This window comes from Lipotes vexillifer, unplaced genomic scaffold (assembly GCF_000442215.2).
Source record: "Lipotes vexillifer unplaced genomic scaffold, Lipotes_vexillifer_v1.1 scaffold104, whole genome shotgun sequence".
Taxonomy (NCBI): Eukaryota; Metazoa; Chordata; class Mammalia; order Artiodactyla; family Lipotidae; genus Lipotes; species Lipotes vexillifer.
Genome location: NW_006789458.1, coordinates 1306899 through 1321664, shown reverse-complemented (window position 1 = coordinate 1321664; position 14766 = coordinate 1306899). Strand labels below are relative to the sequence as shown.

The following is a 14766-nucleotide window of genomic DNA, read 5'->3' as shown; positions in this document are numbered from 1 at the left end:
AAAAACCTGTCAAAACCAAAATTATTTCTCTAGTTAGCTTATGAAAATATAAAAAGCTGAACAAAAACAGTTACATAGTTAATATACAAAATGTACTCTATTTAAAAATAAATAGCATAGATCTAAGAACAAGTCTTTCATACTGATAACTACTTCATTCTCAAACAGGACATGAAATTGATAGAGATTCTCTTGCAGGCAATAGCCTCCCAGCTGCCTGTGCTTATTGGAATATTGCTCTCTGAACACACATACAGTCAGAATTGTTAAATATATCCTCTTCCTCTGGAGTTAGCTGGATGTTATCTTTGACTGGAGACAGGGGATCTGGCTTCTTACAAGAAGGAAGCTTTTCAGAATCTCTGTAAAAGATAATATAATAAAATGAATTTATTGGGTATTTTTAGGGTAGTGTTTATTAGAAAATAATCTACCTGGACAAAATAGAGGTATGTAAAGAGGATAAAACCCTCTACTGTATAATTTGTCTCAATTTATTATATGACACATTCAGGTTCTCCTCTGAGTATGCCCAATAAAATTTGAGTTTTGCTTCTTAGTACCCATGACTGCTTTCTAAATCACCTTTCAAAGTAGGTGCCAAGCCACTACTAAATGTATACTAGCTAAGGGAGAATGGTTCCAATAAACAAACTTTAGTTATTTTCTCTCTAGAACCCTTCTCAAGTTTGGCTGAGGACCAGCATGAGTGAAGCATAAACAAATGTTTAAGCCCTATGTTTTTACTCCTCCCCTTCTCCCAACTTTTGGAAAGAAGTTCTATGTCTATAAAAATTAATCCTATTATAAAGATAACAAACTGATTCTATGTCCTGTCAACAAAAATTCAACAGGAGTAATTAAGTCTTAGTTTTCTAAAAGGCATTTAAGAATACTGTTGCACCCTTAATTTCCCTCTAGTAGCAGTTCTCAAAGTATGATCCACAGATGCCTAAAAATTCCCAAGACACTTTCAGGGGGTTTGTAAGATCAAAACTATTTTCATAATAATATTTAGACTTTATCTGCCTTTCTTACCATGCTGACATTTGTACTGATAATCCAAAAGCAGAACTGAATAAAGCTTTGATCCCTGTTTGATCCCTGTTCAGGGAACTAGATCCCACACGCATGCCGCAACTAAGAGTTCGTATGCTGCAACTAAGAAGCCCGCATGCTGCAACTAAGAAGCCTGCATGCTGCAACTAAAAAAGATGCCGTGTGCCACAACTAAGACCTGGCACAGCCAAAATAAATAAATAAATATTAAAAAAAAAAAGTTTGAGAACTGCTGCCATATGGTTTAATCTAGACTTAACACAATGTAAAGTAAAAACATAATTGTCCAGCACTTATTACAAAGTGTTTCCATTCATACTATCTCATCTGATTGTGATAACATTTCTATTAGGTAAGGTTTAATCTTATCATCCCACGTAAGTCACCTCCCCCCTTCCCTCCCTCCCTTTCTCTTTGTGTTTATTCTTAGCACATTTGCTTTAATAAGAACAAGAAAATAATTATAAATCTATGCTACTTTGTGGCTAATTTTGTTGTCTAACAGATGCAGTTTGGTTCAAAAAATGTAGATATATAGACGGTCAATTCTCTTAAAACAGTGTTTGCTACATACATTAGAAATCTGGTTAATTCATCATATAAACTCATTGATTCTTCCCATTTTAGATGTGATAATTTAGGGAAACAAACTGCTTTAAATCCAGAAGTATCATAGAGCATTACCTTCCCACTCCCATGTCTACAACATTTAGAAGGAAAGAAAAATAAGACACTTAAGGCCTGGAAAAGTAATTTGCTTAACAACAGAGAGACCCCAAAGCCAGAATGAGAACTGAGGTTTTTAGTTTGCCACATTTTCACTAAAAGAAAGTACAGAAACTGAAGTTAAATATTCTTACAAAGAGTCAGTTAAAGGGACTAGAGGAAAATAATTCTCTTAGGGTAAGAGAAAAAGAAGTTGATTCATATGAAAGTAGAAAGAGGAGACACGGATTGAAATTACAGAAAAAAATTACTTATTTTAGAATAAGTTACAAGATAACTCACTTTTTAAATACAAAATTTTTCCAGAGTTCATTGATTTTTATCTGCAATCCTGGCTTGTTCTCGGCATTATGATGATTTCTCTTATGGATGCTTGATGGCTTCTTGCTCAGCCCACTGACTCTGGCAGGTACTAAAGGTTTGATCTTGGTTGTAGAAAGACTGTCCACAAAACTAGATTTATACAGCCCAGGAACCTGAAGATTAAATGCCTGTTTTAATACTATTCTGTTAAAGCAACTACCTTTATTTAATTTCAAACTATTATTTATACACTGGAACAAAAAATAACCTATAATCGATGTGCAAAAGTGTGCTTATAAACGTAAACGTCTACAAAAAGTATATTTTCACCAGGTAATACATGTACCTGGCACTAAATCAAGAGTATAAAAGAACAGACAGAAAAGTGAGTCTCCCTTACTCCCTCACTGCCTTTAGGCAGTCACTGCTACCAGTTTCCTGTACAACCACTGAATTCATTCACATACACACACACATACACCCCACACACAACAGGCAGCATAGTACAACATGTCATGTACTTTGTTTTTCTTGCCTAATATATCTTGATTTTACTTAACAATGTATCTTGGAGATTTTTCCATTTCACATGTAGAACTGAATTTTGTTTTGAATAGGTTGCCTGTTTCTTCCATTGTATAAATGTGCCATAATTTACTTAAACAGATCTCTACTGACATTTAATTTGAATCCATTGATTTTTTTTAATTGAGGTATAATTTACAACATTGTGTTAGTTTCAAGTGTATAGCAAAGTGACTCAGTTATATATACATATATATCATATATATATTCTTTTTCACATTCTTTTCCATTATAGGTTATTACAAGATACTGAGTATAGTTCCCTGTGCTATACAGCAGGTCCTTGTTGTATATTTTATACATAGTAGTAGGTATGTTAATCCCCAACTCCTAGTTTATCTCCCCACCCCTGTCCCCGCTATCCTCTTTGGTAACCATAAATTTGTTTTCTATGTCTGTGAGTCTATTTCTGATTTGTAAATAAGTTCATTTGTATCATTTTTTTTTTAGATTCCACAAATAAGTCATATTATATGATATTTGTCTTTGTTTGACTTGATTTTTATGCTGTGTGAAATATGGAGCCATTAAAATTTTGCTGCTATTTTTTCTTGGATAGTAGGAGTGTAGTAATATAAAACAAGGCTTTAAAATTAATGAATCTAGTAGAGGATGTATAAAGAATGGAAGGACTCACACATGAAAGATGAAATCTTGAATTAGGATGTTGGTGATGGGAAAAAGGAGAGCAAGAAATAAGACAAAGAAAGAAACAGGATTTAGATAGGTATAGTTATTTGGTTGTTTTTCTTTAACCCCTGAAAAAGAAGGATCCAACTGGAGGTTATAAGGAAAGAGGACAACCGTAAGATTTTGAAACTAAGTGACATAGAACAAATATTATAATTTTATATAACTGATAAAAATGCTCTGAGAAGTACTGGTTAGAGGTTAAAAAAAAATGAGTTTGATTTTAGATACTGAATTTGGATATTAGGGAGCAAGAAGGAAAGTTCATCTGGGAGTTGTCACCAAAACAGAAGTGACAGTTAAAACACTGACAGTGCAAATCTGACAGAAAGAATAAAAATAATAAAAAGATGATGGTTTAACGTCCTCCTTTTGAGGACATTAAACCATCATCTTTAATATAACTCCTTTTGAGAAAGTACTTTCTACATCTCTAATCCTATCATTGTGAATAATTTTGGTATCTTTCCAGACATTTTACTATGATTGTACAAACATACACACGTGTGTGTATTTTCCAGCATTTAAGCAAACAAAAACACCATGCTATTTATTGTGTTTAATATTGTTTAATAGCATGGTTTCCCTTTTCATTAAAAAATAATATGGACATCTTTCCAAAACAGTATCTGTTTGAAAAAGCCTTTCTCACTTAAAGATTTTTAAAAGAATCTTATATTTACATATTTTACGTTCATATCCTTATTATCTTTCAGTTTTATATTTATAATAGTATGAGATGGGGACTTTCTTTCAAATAGATATGCCAGGCCATTTATTTAAAATTTTTGTAAAGGTTTTATGCTTTTAAAAATACACATAAGAAAATAATATGTTAACTATATGAATATAGTTTTCTTGTACAAATATAAGAAAAATAATATGTTCACTATAGAAGAACATAAGAAAACAAAGAAAAAAATTCACCTATATATCTACCAGCCAAGAGCTAAAACCAACAACGTATTTAATGTATTTCACTCTCTTATTTCTAGATATTTAGATTTTCCCCCCCAATTTTTCATTATTGCAACCAATGCAAAAATAAGTGCTCTTGTATTTAAACTCTCATTATCTCCTTAGGCTCAAGTTTTAGAATGCACTTACTGGGTTAAATTATTTGAACTCTTTCAAATTGCTTTCCAGAAATGGCACAGCAATTCTTACTCTCCTAAACATGTGATTATTCATCTCACTATACTCTTATAAAATGAGTAAATTAAAAACTTTTTTGGAAAAATGAGAGGTAAGAAATTACATGTTATTACTTTGATTTGCATTGATTACTAATGAGGTTGAATGTGCTTTTTATATGTTAATCATCCATTTGTGCCTTTTCTTTTGTGATTTCTGTTCATGTCCCTTGCCCATTTTTAAGTCAGGAATTAGTATTTTGATGTTGACAGGCAAGAACACTTAATATATAAAATAGGCTTTAACTTACGAGCTTTCACTATAGTCACACATATATTTACATATTTTGATTAAAAAAAAAAAAGCTTGGCTTATCAGGTACCCAATTTCTAGAATGCCTTTTTGCAATATACATCAAAGCTTTAAACCATACATGCCTTTGGACCAGTAATACCACTCCATAGAATTCACCCCTACGAAATAATCAAAAATGTGTACAGTACTCAAATATTTACCAACAAAATCTTCGTTGCAGTACTCTTTGCTACAGCAAAAATGTTTAGGGTAAAGGACAAACATAAGAAGATTAGCTAAACCCATACAATGGCATATTTTATTCATTATAAGTAATGTTATGTAAGTATACAGAAAAAGTTCTTTATACTGTAAGAGAAAAATAGCAAGTTTCACAATTTAAACACCTACAAATCATGCACAAATACGGTTCTAGATAGTTTGAAGGTAGACATTTTGTGTAAATAAATATAGGCATTTTGATTTTTAATTTTGCTTATATTTCTTATTGCCTGGTAATAAGCATGTGCTGCTTCTGAAATTTAAAAATAATTTAAGTAAGTGTTTTACCTTGTTCCTTAGAAGTGTGCCTTTTTTCGAAAAATGAAATAAGTATAGCTTGGATTTCTGATTACCTTGATTATCAAGTGACTTAAAATTGCAATCAGATTCCTAGATCCCCGAGATGAAAAAATAAAGCAAACTTAGATTTTTACTATCAAATTTTTATGACAACTGACCAATATTCAACAAAACATAAAACAAGTAAATTGAGAAAATCAGTGTAAATAAAATGTAATTTATCAGAAGAAAAAAGTATAAAAAGCATGAAATAGAATAAAAGAAAATTAATCTAATGTGGAAAGAATGGTGTTTGCTAGTTTCACTAAAGAAAACCAGCTGAAGAAGTAAACTGTATAAAATATAAATTAAAAAGCTATAAGCAAAAAAAAAAAAACTATAAGCATGGGGGGTGGTGGTAGGATGAATTGGGAGACTGGGATTGACATATATACACTAATATGTATAAAATAGATAACTAATAAGAACCTGCTGTATAGCACAGGGAACTCCACTTCGCTGTACAGTAGAAACTAATACAACACTGTAAAACAACTACACCTCAACAAAACAAAAAAACCCCACAACATGGAGATCACTGTCCTGGGAGAAAGAAAAAAAAAAAAAAAAGACATGCCAAGCATTTGCTGCCCTCCTTTTTAATGGATGCAGTGATTCATTTCTTAATCACTTCAGGTCCAAACATATAAGAGTAATTTTCACTGAGTCTTTCCTGCCATGATTAAACCATATTGACATGATAGATCTCAATTCCTCCTCCCAAGTTTGCAATGTTGGGGACCTGGATCCTATAACAAAATCCATGTTCAAGGTCATCTTTGTACTGGATGTTCTGTGTCTCCCCTTCCAAACTGTGAGCAAGGCACAAGCTGTGTCATGTAATGGTAAAGCCAACCCAGTGTCTGGTATATTGTGATATTATCCAGAATGTACAACTGCTTCAGGCAATGGAAGACTATACTTGAAATTTTCATGCATCCCACATTGCCCCAAAGTAAAAAAGAAAGAAAGAAAAAAAAAACCTATAAGCAGAGTCTCCAGAACCAGAGGGAGCACACAGGTCTTCTTAAAATTGAAGGTGTTTATGCTTGAGATGAAACTGACTTCTATCTATGCAAGAGGTATGCTTATGCGTACAAAGAACAACACTGTAACTCATGGTGGCAAACTCAAAAAAACCAGAGTAATCTAGGGAAAAATAACTCGTTCTCATGGAAACAATGGCATGGGGTTCATGCCAAATTTTGAAGCAATCTTCCTGCTAAAGCCACTGGACACAGAATCCACGTGATGCTGTACCCCTTCCAGGATTTAAACTTTTTGGAAAGTAAATAAATAAAAGTGTGGATTTGTTCTCTTGTTAAAAAAAAAGTCTCCTGCTATAACATCATTTGTAAACGTGGCTAATAGTTTTCATAAATTACTAGCTACAAAAGGTTGAACCAGTATAGTTCTACATCTCTTTTTAATTGTGTAGCATGTTCAACATTAAAGAAAAAAAAGGCATATACTTTCAAGAAGTAGAGTAGCACTGTATCAAATGCACAGTTACCTTCAGCAAAGACTTTTAAGACCTACCTTCTACACCCCAATCCCATCATGTAAGACTTTTCTATACACAGAATAATCTAGATTCCCACAAAAGTCAAATAAAAAAGGACAATGAATGCAAATTCAGAAGACTTTTACATTTCTGCATTTTTCAAGAGGTTTTTTTTTTTTAATATTTATCTTGGGATTCTACACAGTATTATATATTTAAAACAATCCAAAAGTGAAAAATACTCCATTAATTTGGATCGTAACTTACAGAAACTCTAACATTTCTTGTTCATAGTAGTGATGACTCTGGGCTATATCATTTCTTAAAATAAAGATCAAGAGTAAGATCCTAAGATTAATCAATCTCCAATACCGTTAATGAACTCAGTATACATAGAATACATGGTTGTTGCTTTTCACAGTGAACCACCAGTGGAAGTCGCCAATGCATTTTCTTCAGAACCATACAGTAAAACCTGATATTCAAAATGAAGCCCCAGTGGCACTGTGGCTCTCTAAAACATTTTCTGAATAAAGAAATATTACACAGTTTTTATGTTACCTGCTATTGTCCCAATTGTTTGACAATTAATTCATTTATCCAAAGAGGAATTTACCACATCTGGTGGCAAGAGATGACTTAATGAATGATTCTTAGTTTGTCTGTTTTTGAGGGGAGACAATTTATGTTTCTATAATTGATAATCACAAAAATGGTTAGCCCTGAAGACAGAAGTGTGGAGAGTTCTGTCAGCATGATAAGCCCATAGGCTGTGAGCTGGTAAGGTTTCTCAGTAAAACATGCTAAAAGCTTTACAAAGTTAGTAAAGCAGGAAGATGACTGCTGGAAAAGGAACAAGAACACCCGAAAGGAGCTCGGCAGACTTGAAAGTATCCTCACAAATAGTGATTTTTAAAGAAAGATGTTCAAGAAATAGCAACTGTGATGGTACCCAAATGGTGCCATGAGAAAAATGAAGTAAGATGTGGAAAATGAAAAAGATGACATTAAAATGGAGGCTCAGGGCTTCCCTGGTGGCGCAGTGGTTGAGAGTCCGCCTGCCAATTCAGGGGACGCAGGTTCGTGCCCCGGTCCGGGAAGATCCCACATGCCGCGGAGCGGCTGGGCCCCTGAGCCATGGCCGCTGAGCCTGCGCGTCCGGAGCCTGTGCTCCACAACGGGAGAGGCCACAACAGTGAGAGGCCCACATACCGCAAAAAACAAACAAACAAACAAAAATGGAGGCTCATATTAAAAGAAACAGTCTTCTAGAACAGTATGGATAAACTGAAGGCAAAGTGAGTGAATGGGAAAAGGAAAGCAAAAGCCTCAAGGGTTTGGTTTGGCATACTCTTACTTAAAAAACACTACATGGAATGGATTTTGGATTTGAATATATTAATTGATTTCTGCTTTCTCCAAATGAAAACAATTTGCTTCCATATTGTAACTAGGCTTTTTGTCTTTGAGTCCAATACAACTCAAGTTTCCTTTAGGAATTTGAATAAAATACTTTCCTTTTCATAAACACAAGATATACTGATTTATTAGATGTTTAATATTCCTTTTCATAACACAAGATATACTGATTTATTAGGTTTAATTAGATGTTTAATGTTTAATTAGATGTTTAATAAATGTTTAATTTATTAGATGTTTAATGTTTAATATTTATTAGATGTTTAAAATTAAACATCTAACATTTATTAGATGTTTAATATTCAGGATTATCAGACCTCAAAGTTCTGTCAAATATTACCAAGGCTGTAATTGTTCTTACAACTTGGTAACTGTAGTTGTGAACATAAAATGAAGTATGTTAAATTGGTAAATTTAAAATAACTCAGATTAAAGAATGTTATTATGCCATCATGTCATTTTAAAATATGATGTCACTGAGTCTTATGAGCAGTACTTATCTGGAGCTTTGATTTTACTTAAGTAAGGATAAAGATATTTTACAAATTAAAAAAATGGCTAGGATGCTTTTATTAATTTACACAGAATAACATAAAATCACTTGTATTACTATTTTGTTTTGTTATAAATGGGAACTGCAAAAGGAATAGTAAGAGTAAATAAAAAATGTATTTCTGAAGTACTAAAACTTACGATGAACACCATCCCATTAACAGGGCCATTTCATTATAAGGTCTCAAATGTTGTCTGAATTCAACAGTATATTAAGGATTTAAATATTAAATTTATAATAACTTTTCATGAAGCTTATCAATCTGCTTAGTTCTTAAGTGTTCCACAACTTGAGACACCTATCAATGGAACACAGTGATTCAAGAAATATAGTTAGATTAAATGTGTAAGAGTCTAAAATACAGAGAAGCCCTTCAGATGAATAAAACATGAACTTTCTACACAGTAAGATCTAGAATGAAAAAATAAAACAATCAATTGTTTCCATAATGTAGGCAAAATTTCCTCAACTGTCTGATAAACACCCTATTTTCTCTTACATAAGAATTTGAAAACAAACGCTTCATAATGTTACTTACCTCTGAATCTAAATCCTTACTAGAAGGCTGAGAAAGTTTTGATGCATTTAAATTGTGTGGTGATAAGTCCATGCTTTCCTGAGACTGTGAAGACCAATCCACTTCATGTAAGGGATGAGATTCATCACTTGACTCATCACTCTTTAACTGAGATACATCAGACGGCTCATTATTCTCAGGTAGAGAGATGGGAGAATCACTCTTTCTAAGGAACTGCTGCAGTGCTGTGCTTGGAGAGGGGCTTGGTGTTCTTGAAAACTCCCCAAGACTTCCAGACCAACTGAAACAACTTCTTAGTGTACCCAAGGTGGGTGGTGAGATGGTCCTCGTGAATCTGCTGGTCTTAAAAGACTGAGACTCTTCAGCAACCACAGTCACATCATGTGGAATATGCTCACTTGAATTATGTGCTACACTGATATCTAACAACTTCTTGCCATCTAGACAATCTGATTCATTTACATTGGCTTCTTTATCTGTGACAGCAGTTTCATCTAGAGACTGGCTTCTTGCTTTCTTTGACATACAGTCAGCAGAACCCAGAGAACTGGAAAAAAACCTAACAGAAAAAACAACAGAAAGAATGCAGAAGTATTTTAGAGTTTTCTCACAAAGGTGACAAGATTCATAATGGAAAAATGGTTCTTTTAAAAAAATCTCATAAATATACTAATTTCATAAAGACAAAACAGATTTTACACATGGCTGATACTCAAATATTTGAACAGATATAGAAATATGCAACAGAAAGGACACTTTATAACTATGGTCTCTTATTTTGTAAAAGCAAAATAAATTAGCCATTTGCCCCTCGTCTTAGCTTGCCTCCTAGTAGTAGCAAGCCATCTGGGAACTTGTAGTAGTATACTATCTACCAAGCTTTTTATATACTCTGTAAACTTCTACACTAATTTAAATATTGAGGTTAAGACTTTCAAATCAATTATTCAATTCTGTATTACTAAAGAGGTATTAACTTATTCAGGGTAGCAGCTTTTAAAAAAATCACTTTTAAAAACTCCAATATAGGGCTTCCCTGGTGGCACAGTGGTTGAGAGTCCGCCTGCCGATGCAGGGGACGTGGGTTTGTGCCCCGGTCCGGGAAAATCCCACATGCCGCGGAGCGGCTAGGCCCGTGAGCCATGGCCGCTGAGCCTGCGCGTCCGGAGCCTGTGCTCCGCAACGGGAGAGGCCACAGCAGTGAGAGGCCCGCGTACCACACACACACACAAAAAAAACCCAATATAAATGAAACAAAGATCAGTATCATTACTGGGAAGGATGTATTCAAGGAGTGTTTTTAGGTTTAAAAAGAAAATCCTAGAGTGTATGATCAGCTAAATATGAAACTTAAAAGAGAATTTACCTCATTAATAAGCATTAGTTCAAATCCAAGATGATTAAACAGAATATTTACTAAATGCTGGAGAATAAATATCCTCTCTTATCTTTACATCAAACCCTTAGCTGATGTGTGTGGGTACAGGGCAGGAAGGAAGCAGCACGTAAAAGGAAAAGTCTTACTTGGTTTCTCACTGAGCAAGAAACATCCGCTCCTTTATCTGATCACATAATTCACTTTTAAGCAAACAATAACGTTACCCTATGATATCCAAACATTTTTCTATGTATTATTTTGTAGGTAAGAGAAGTTAGAGTAACAGAGCCCAAGGTTATAAAATTAATCAACTAAAGAACAGAATTAAAACCCAGAACCCCTCCTAGTTCATGGCTGTTTCTTTCCAAACAGCCTATGGTGTGACTTAACTGATAATTATATTTCTAGATCTGAGAAAATAAATAGGCATTATTCTAGGATAAGTATCTATATAATAAAGATAAGACTTAAAATAGATTTCCAAGAAGCAAACAGATTGGAGACAATCTTTTGCATATTTAATACCTCCTATTATGTTATATTATAAAGAATGGGGTGGGAATGACCACTGGCATATATATTAGTGACTGGGCACTGTGCCAGGTGTCTGATATATATAACTTCTTCTAGTCTTAAAACAGTCTTATGCATATGATCATCCATATTTTATAGTTAAAAAAATAGGCTCATAGAAGTTAAATGGCATATGAAAGATCACTCAACTAATTAAATGACAGAGTGAGAATTCAAGTCCAGCCTATAAGACTGTGTGCTCCTTTCAAGGTACCATGCCAACTATGACTAGGAATCTTTCCTATCACTAATACTAACTATACAACCCCGGGAAAGTTTCTTAACCTCTAAGAGCCTCAATTTCTTTGCCCAAAATAGGGAAAATAATGCCAACCTAAATATCTCACAATACTGTTGTGAGGAATAACATATAAAAGAACTTTGAAAATCAGCTAAGAAAACTAATTTAACAATATTTAATTATTATTAGATATTGCTCCATAATCTAGATCAGAAAATTATATATCAAAGATTTTACTCCCAATTATTATTTCACAGGAAGTTGATGCAGAAAAAAATATTTCTCCAAGCATTTCTTAATACGTCCTCTAAACAATTTCTTAGCGAAACAACTAACTAAGCTATATAAAGCAGCTATTTACAGCTTCAAACAGAGATTTCATTAAGCTTCCACAATGACTTAATAGCCAAGACCTGTAGAGAGACACAAACATTATTCTCATTAGCTGTCTCCAAAGAGGCAGAAAAAAGAAAGTCTATTTTCACCTAAATGGAAAGAAAAAGAAGCACTAAGAGGCAGAGAAATGAAATCCTGTTTTCACCCAAATGGAAAAATAAAACACAAGTTCCAAAAATTTCTCTGAATAACAGAAGTCAACTTTCTAGAATGTATAAATCAGCATAAATCATCTAAAACCCTGTTTTCCATCCTTTGAGGCCTACTTCTTCATTATTCCACTGTTAACAAGCACCTTTAATGAGGGTGACTAACAAAGGAAGAATCAAAATGATCATTTCATTGTACTGTGAATGTTTCCTTGGAAAGACTTGATGGGAGAAGGGTTTGAAACATCCCCTAAAGGAGGCTTAGGGATTATCAGTGGTTCATTCCTTCATGTCCTTCTCCTATCATCATGGTTAGACAAATCTGGCTGCAACCTAGTTTATTAAACTTGAAAAATAAAAAATATTCATTCTAAGTCTTCTAGAGAAATACAGGGGCTGATAAAGTTTCTCTTTCTTAAAGTTACTAAGTCATGCCTAAATAACTTCTAACACTTAAATTTCCTGTTTCTAGTTGTGGTACCACTATCCAAAGTCAATAAAATAAGAACTATTTATTGTATGTTTATCATCTGTTGGGCTATATTTTACGCACTTTACTTATGGTAATAATTTAATTCTATCAGCTATCCTAAGATTGTTATACTTGTTAGCCTTGAAGAAACAGAAGCACCCAGAAATTAACTTGCTCAAGTCAAACATCTCATGAGTAAACAAGACAGGATTTAAATCCAGGTGGTCTACCCCAGAGTCCAAATTCCTAACCCCTAAGTTATACTGACTCTTCAAATTCTCATCTTCACTAGCAGGGACTATGGCAACAGCCTAACTAATCTTTCTGCTCAGCTTTGGCCCTCTAGAATCCATTCTTCACAGTGTGTTCAGAGTGGTCTATCTAAACCAGGAATCAAATCATACTCCTCCCCTGATTAAAACCTTCTAAATGTTTCCCATCACCCCTAAAGACTCAAGTTCCTTAGATTGGCTTACAAGCCTTTCATGAACTGGCTTGCTTATTTCTGCTCCCTCATCATCTACATTTCTGCTCCCTTTTCATCCTTTTCCCAACTTACATTGTGGCAGAAGTAATAATAGCAGTGATCAACAGCAAATAGTTAACCCCATGCTCCGTGCTGTTGCTCACCTCCATGCCTCTGTCCAAGCTGCATGAGTCTGCTGGGAAAGTATCTGGCTCCCTTCTTTGCTTCACCCACTCATCATTTAAACCTAGGTAACAGCACCTAACACTCATCCCTTCCCTCTCACCATTTCCAAACATTGCCTCAGCATTAGATGCCCTCAAAACACCTCATGCATGATTTTGTCATTGTACTTAACACACTGTATGGAAAGATTTTGTTACTGACCTATTTCTCCAACTACGAAAAACTGCATGTTTCTCAAGAGCAAAAACTATGTCTCTCATTTTTGTAACCCAGCATCTAGTATGGTATCAGATTATCAATTAATATGAGAAATCCACAGTCATCTGTATTTAAATAGATTTCTAAAGATACTTTACAAAATTATATTTAGCTCTTAAAGAAACTAAAAAAATAGAAACAAAGTCGGGGGGAGGAACCCCCAAAGTAACAGAGTTTATCTAATGCAAAATGTAGTAAGGTCTACAATTCTTATTTTGGTTCTCCATGGAGAGATTACAAAAGTAACAGAAGTTCAAGGGACAGTGGAACTAAAGCAATACATGATAAAAAACTGTAATTGGATTAAGCCAGGTCTTACACCTATCCCATTAGATTCAATGTTATTCGCGACAATTAAAATAAATGCCAACAGAGTATACAATACAACAGACATACAACATTCTATAGATATAACTATACCTGCTTCTGGTTCCTGGAACCACAACTGCACCACTTTCTTCATTTTTTCTCTGTAAAAATGTTGCAAATTTGTTTCTTGTCCTAGGTGGTGTGCTTAAGCTTTTTTTAATAGTATTGCCATCTACCAGGTCAGGCATAAACCGTTCAGAAGAGTTCAATAATTTATCACCTTCACAACTATTTTTCTTGATCTTCTTTGTAAAGGAAGTAGAATACTGACCCAATAGATCATCTTCTGATAGCTCTTCTAAGTAAAAACAAAATTATCTGTAAATCTTTATTTCATGTATAGTTAGACATTTGGTCTTAGTTTCACAGTCCATGTCCTATTGTCCTAAAGATGAAGTCTTATTTTTTTTTTAAACTATGCATCAGAAAAGGAAATAAAAGAATGACTTTAAAAAAATTCCCTTGGATGTGTTTTACGATTTCAAAACTTGGCTATGATTTAATGTCAATTATTTGTACTATTTTATGTGAAATTACCTAAACCAAAATTTCAGGGTACAATCAATTCTGTAAGGCTCTACACTCATTATACAATAAGGGCCTAATTCTGAATGTAAAAAAAAAAAAAAGGAATTAAATGTATGATTAAACAAATGTTTGGTTAAAAAAATTGTTTCAACATTAAAAAAAAAATGTTTCAAGGAGCTATATATACACACCATCACTGAGTTACGGTTTTTGAGGTGTATTTGATTGTCCTGTAATTTGTGCTCTAGCTCTTATCTTCATTACATAGCTATGGGGCTCTAGAAGACTGCGGTGTAACGAATGTATTTTATTGGTATAAGAATA

The 14766-nt window shown here is 33.8% G+C and overlaps 1 protein-coding gene across 1 annotated transcript in view; it reads right to left on the bottom strand.

Moving 5' to 3' along the window:
* Positions 1 to 223: 223 nt before the first annotated feature.
* EXO1 (exonuclease 1) overlaps positions 224 to 14766 on the bottom strand; it is a 39214-nt gene continuing 24671 nt past the window's right edge. The window contains exons 9-13 of the mRNA XM_007462624.1: positions 13966 to 14212; positions 9427 to 9985; positions 5362 to 5463; positions 2068 to 2261; positions 224 to 362 (exon numbers count right to left, since the gene is read on the bottom strand). Of these exons, the coding sequence (XP_007462686.1) occupies positions 224 to 362; positions 2068 to 2261; positions 5362 to 5463; positions 9427 to 9985; positions 13966 to 14212 (1241 nt within the window). The remainder of the gene's footprint in view (positions 363 to 2067; positions 2262 to 5361; positions 5464 to 9426; positions 9986 to 13965; positions 14213 to 14766) is intronic.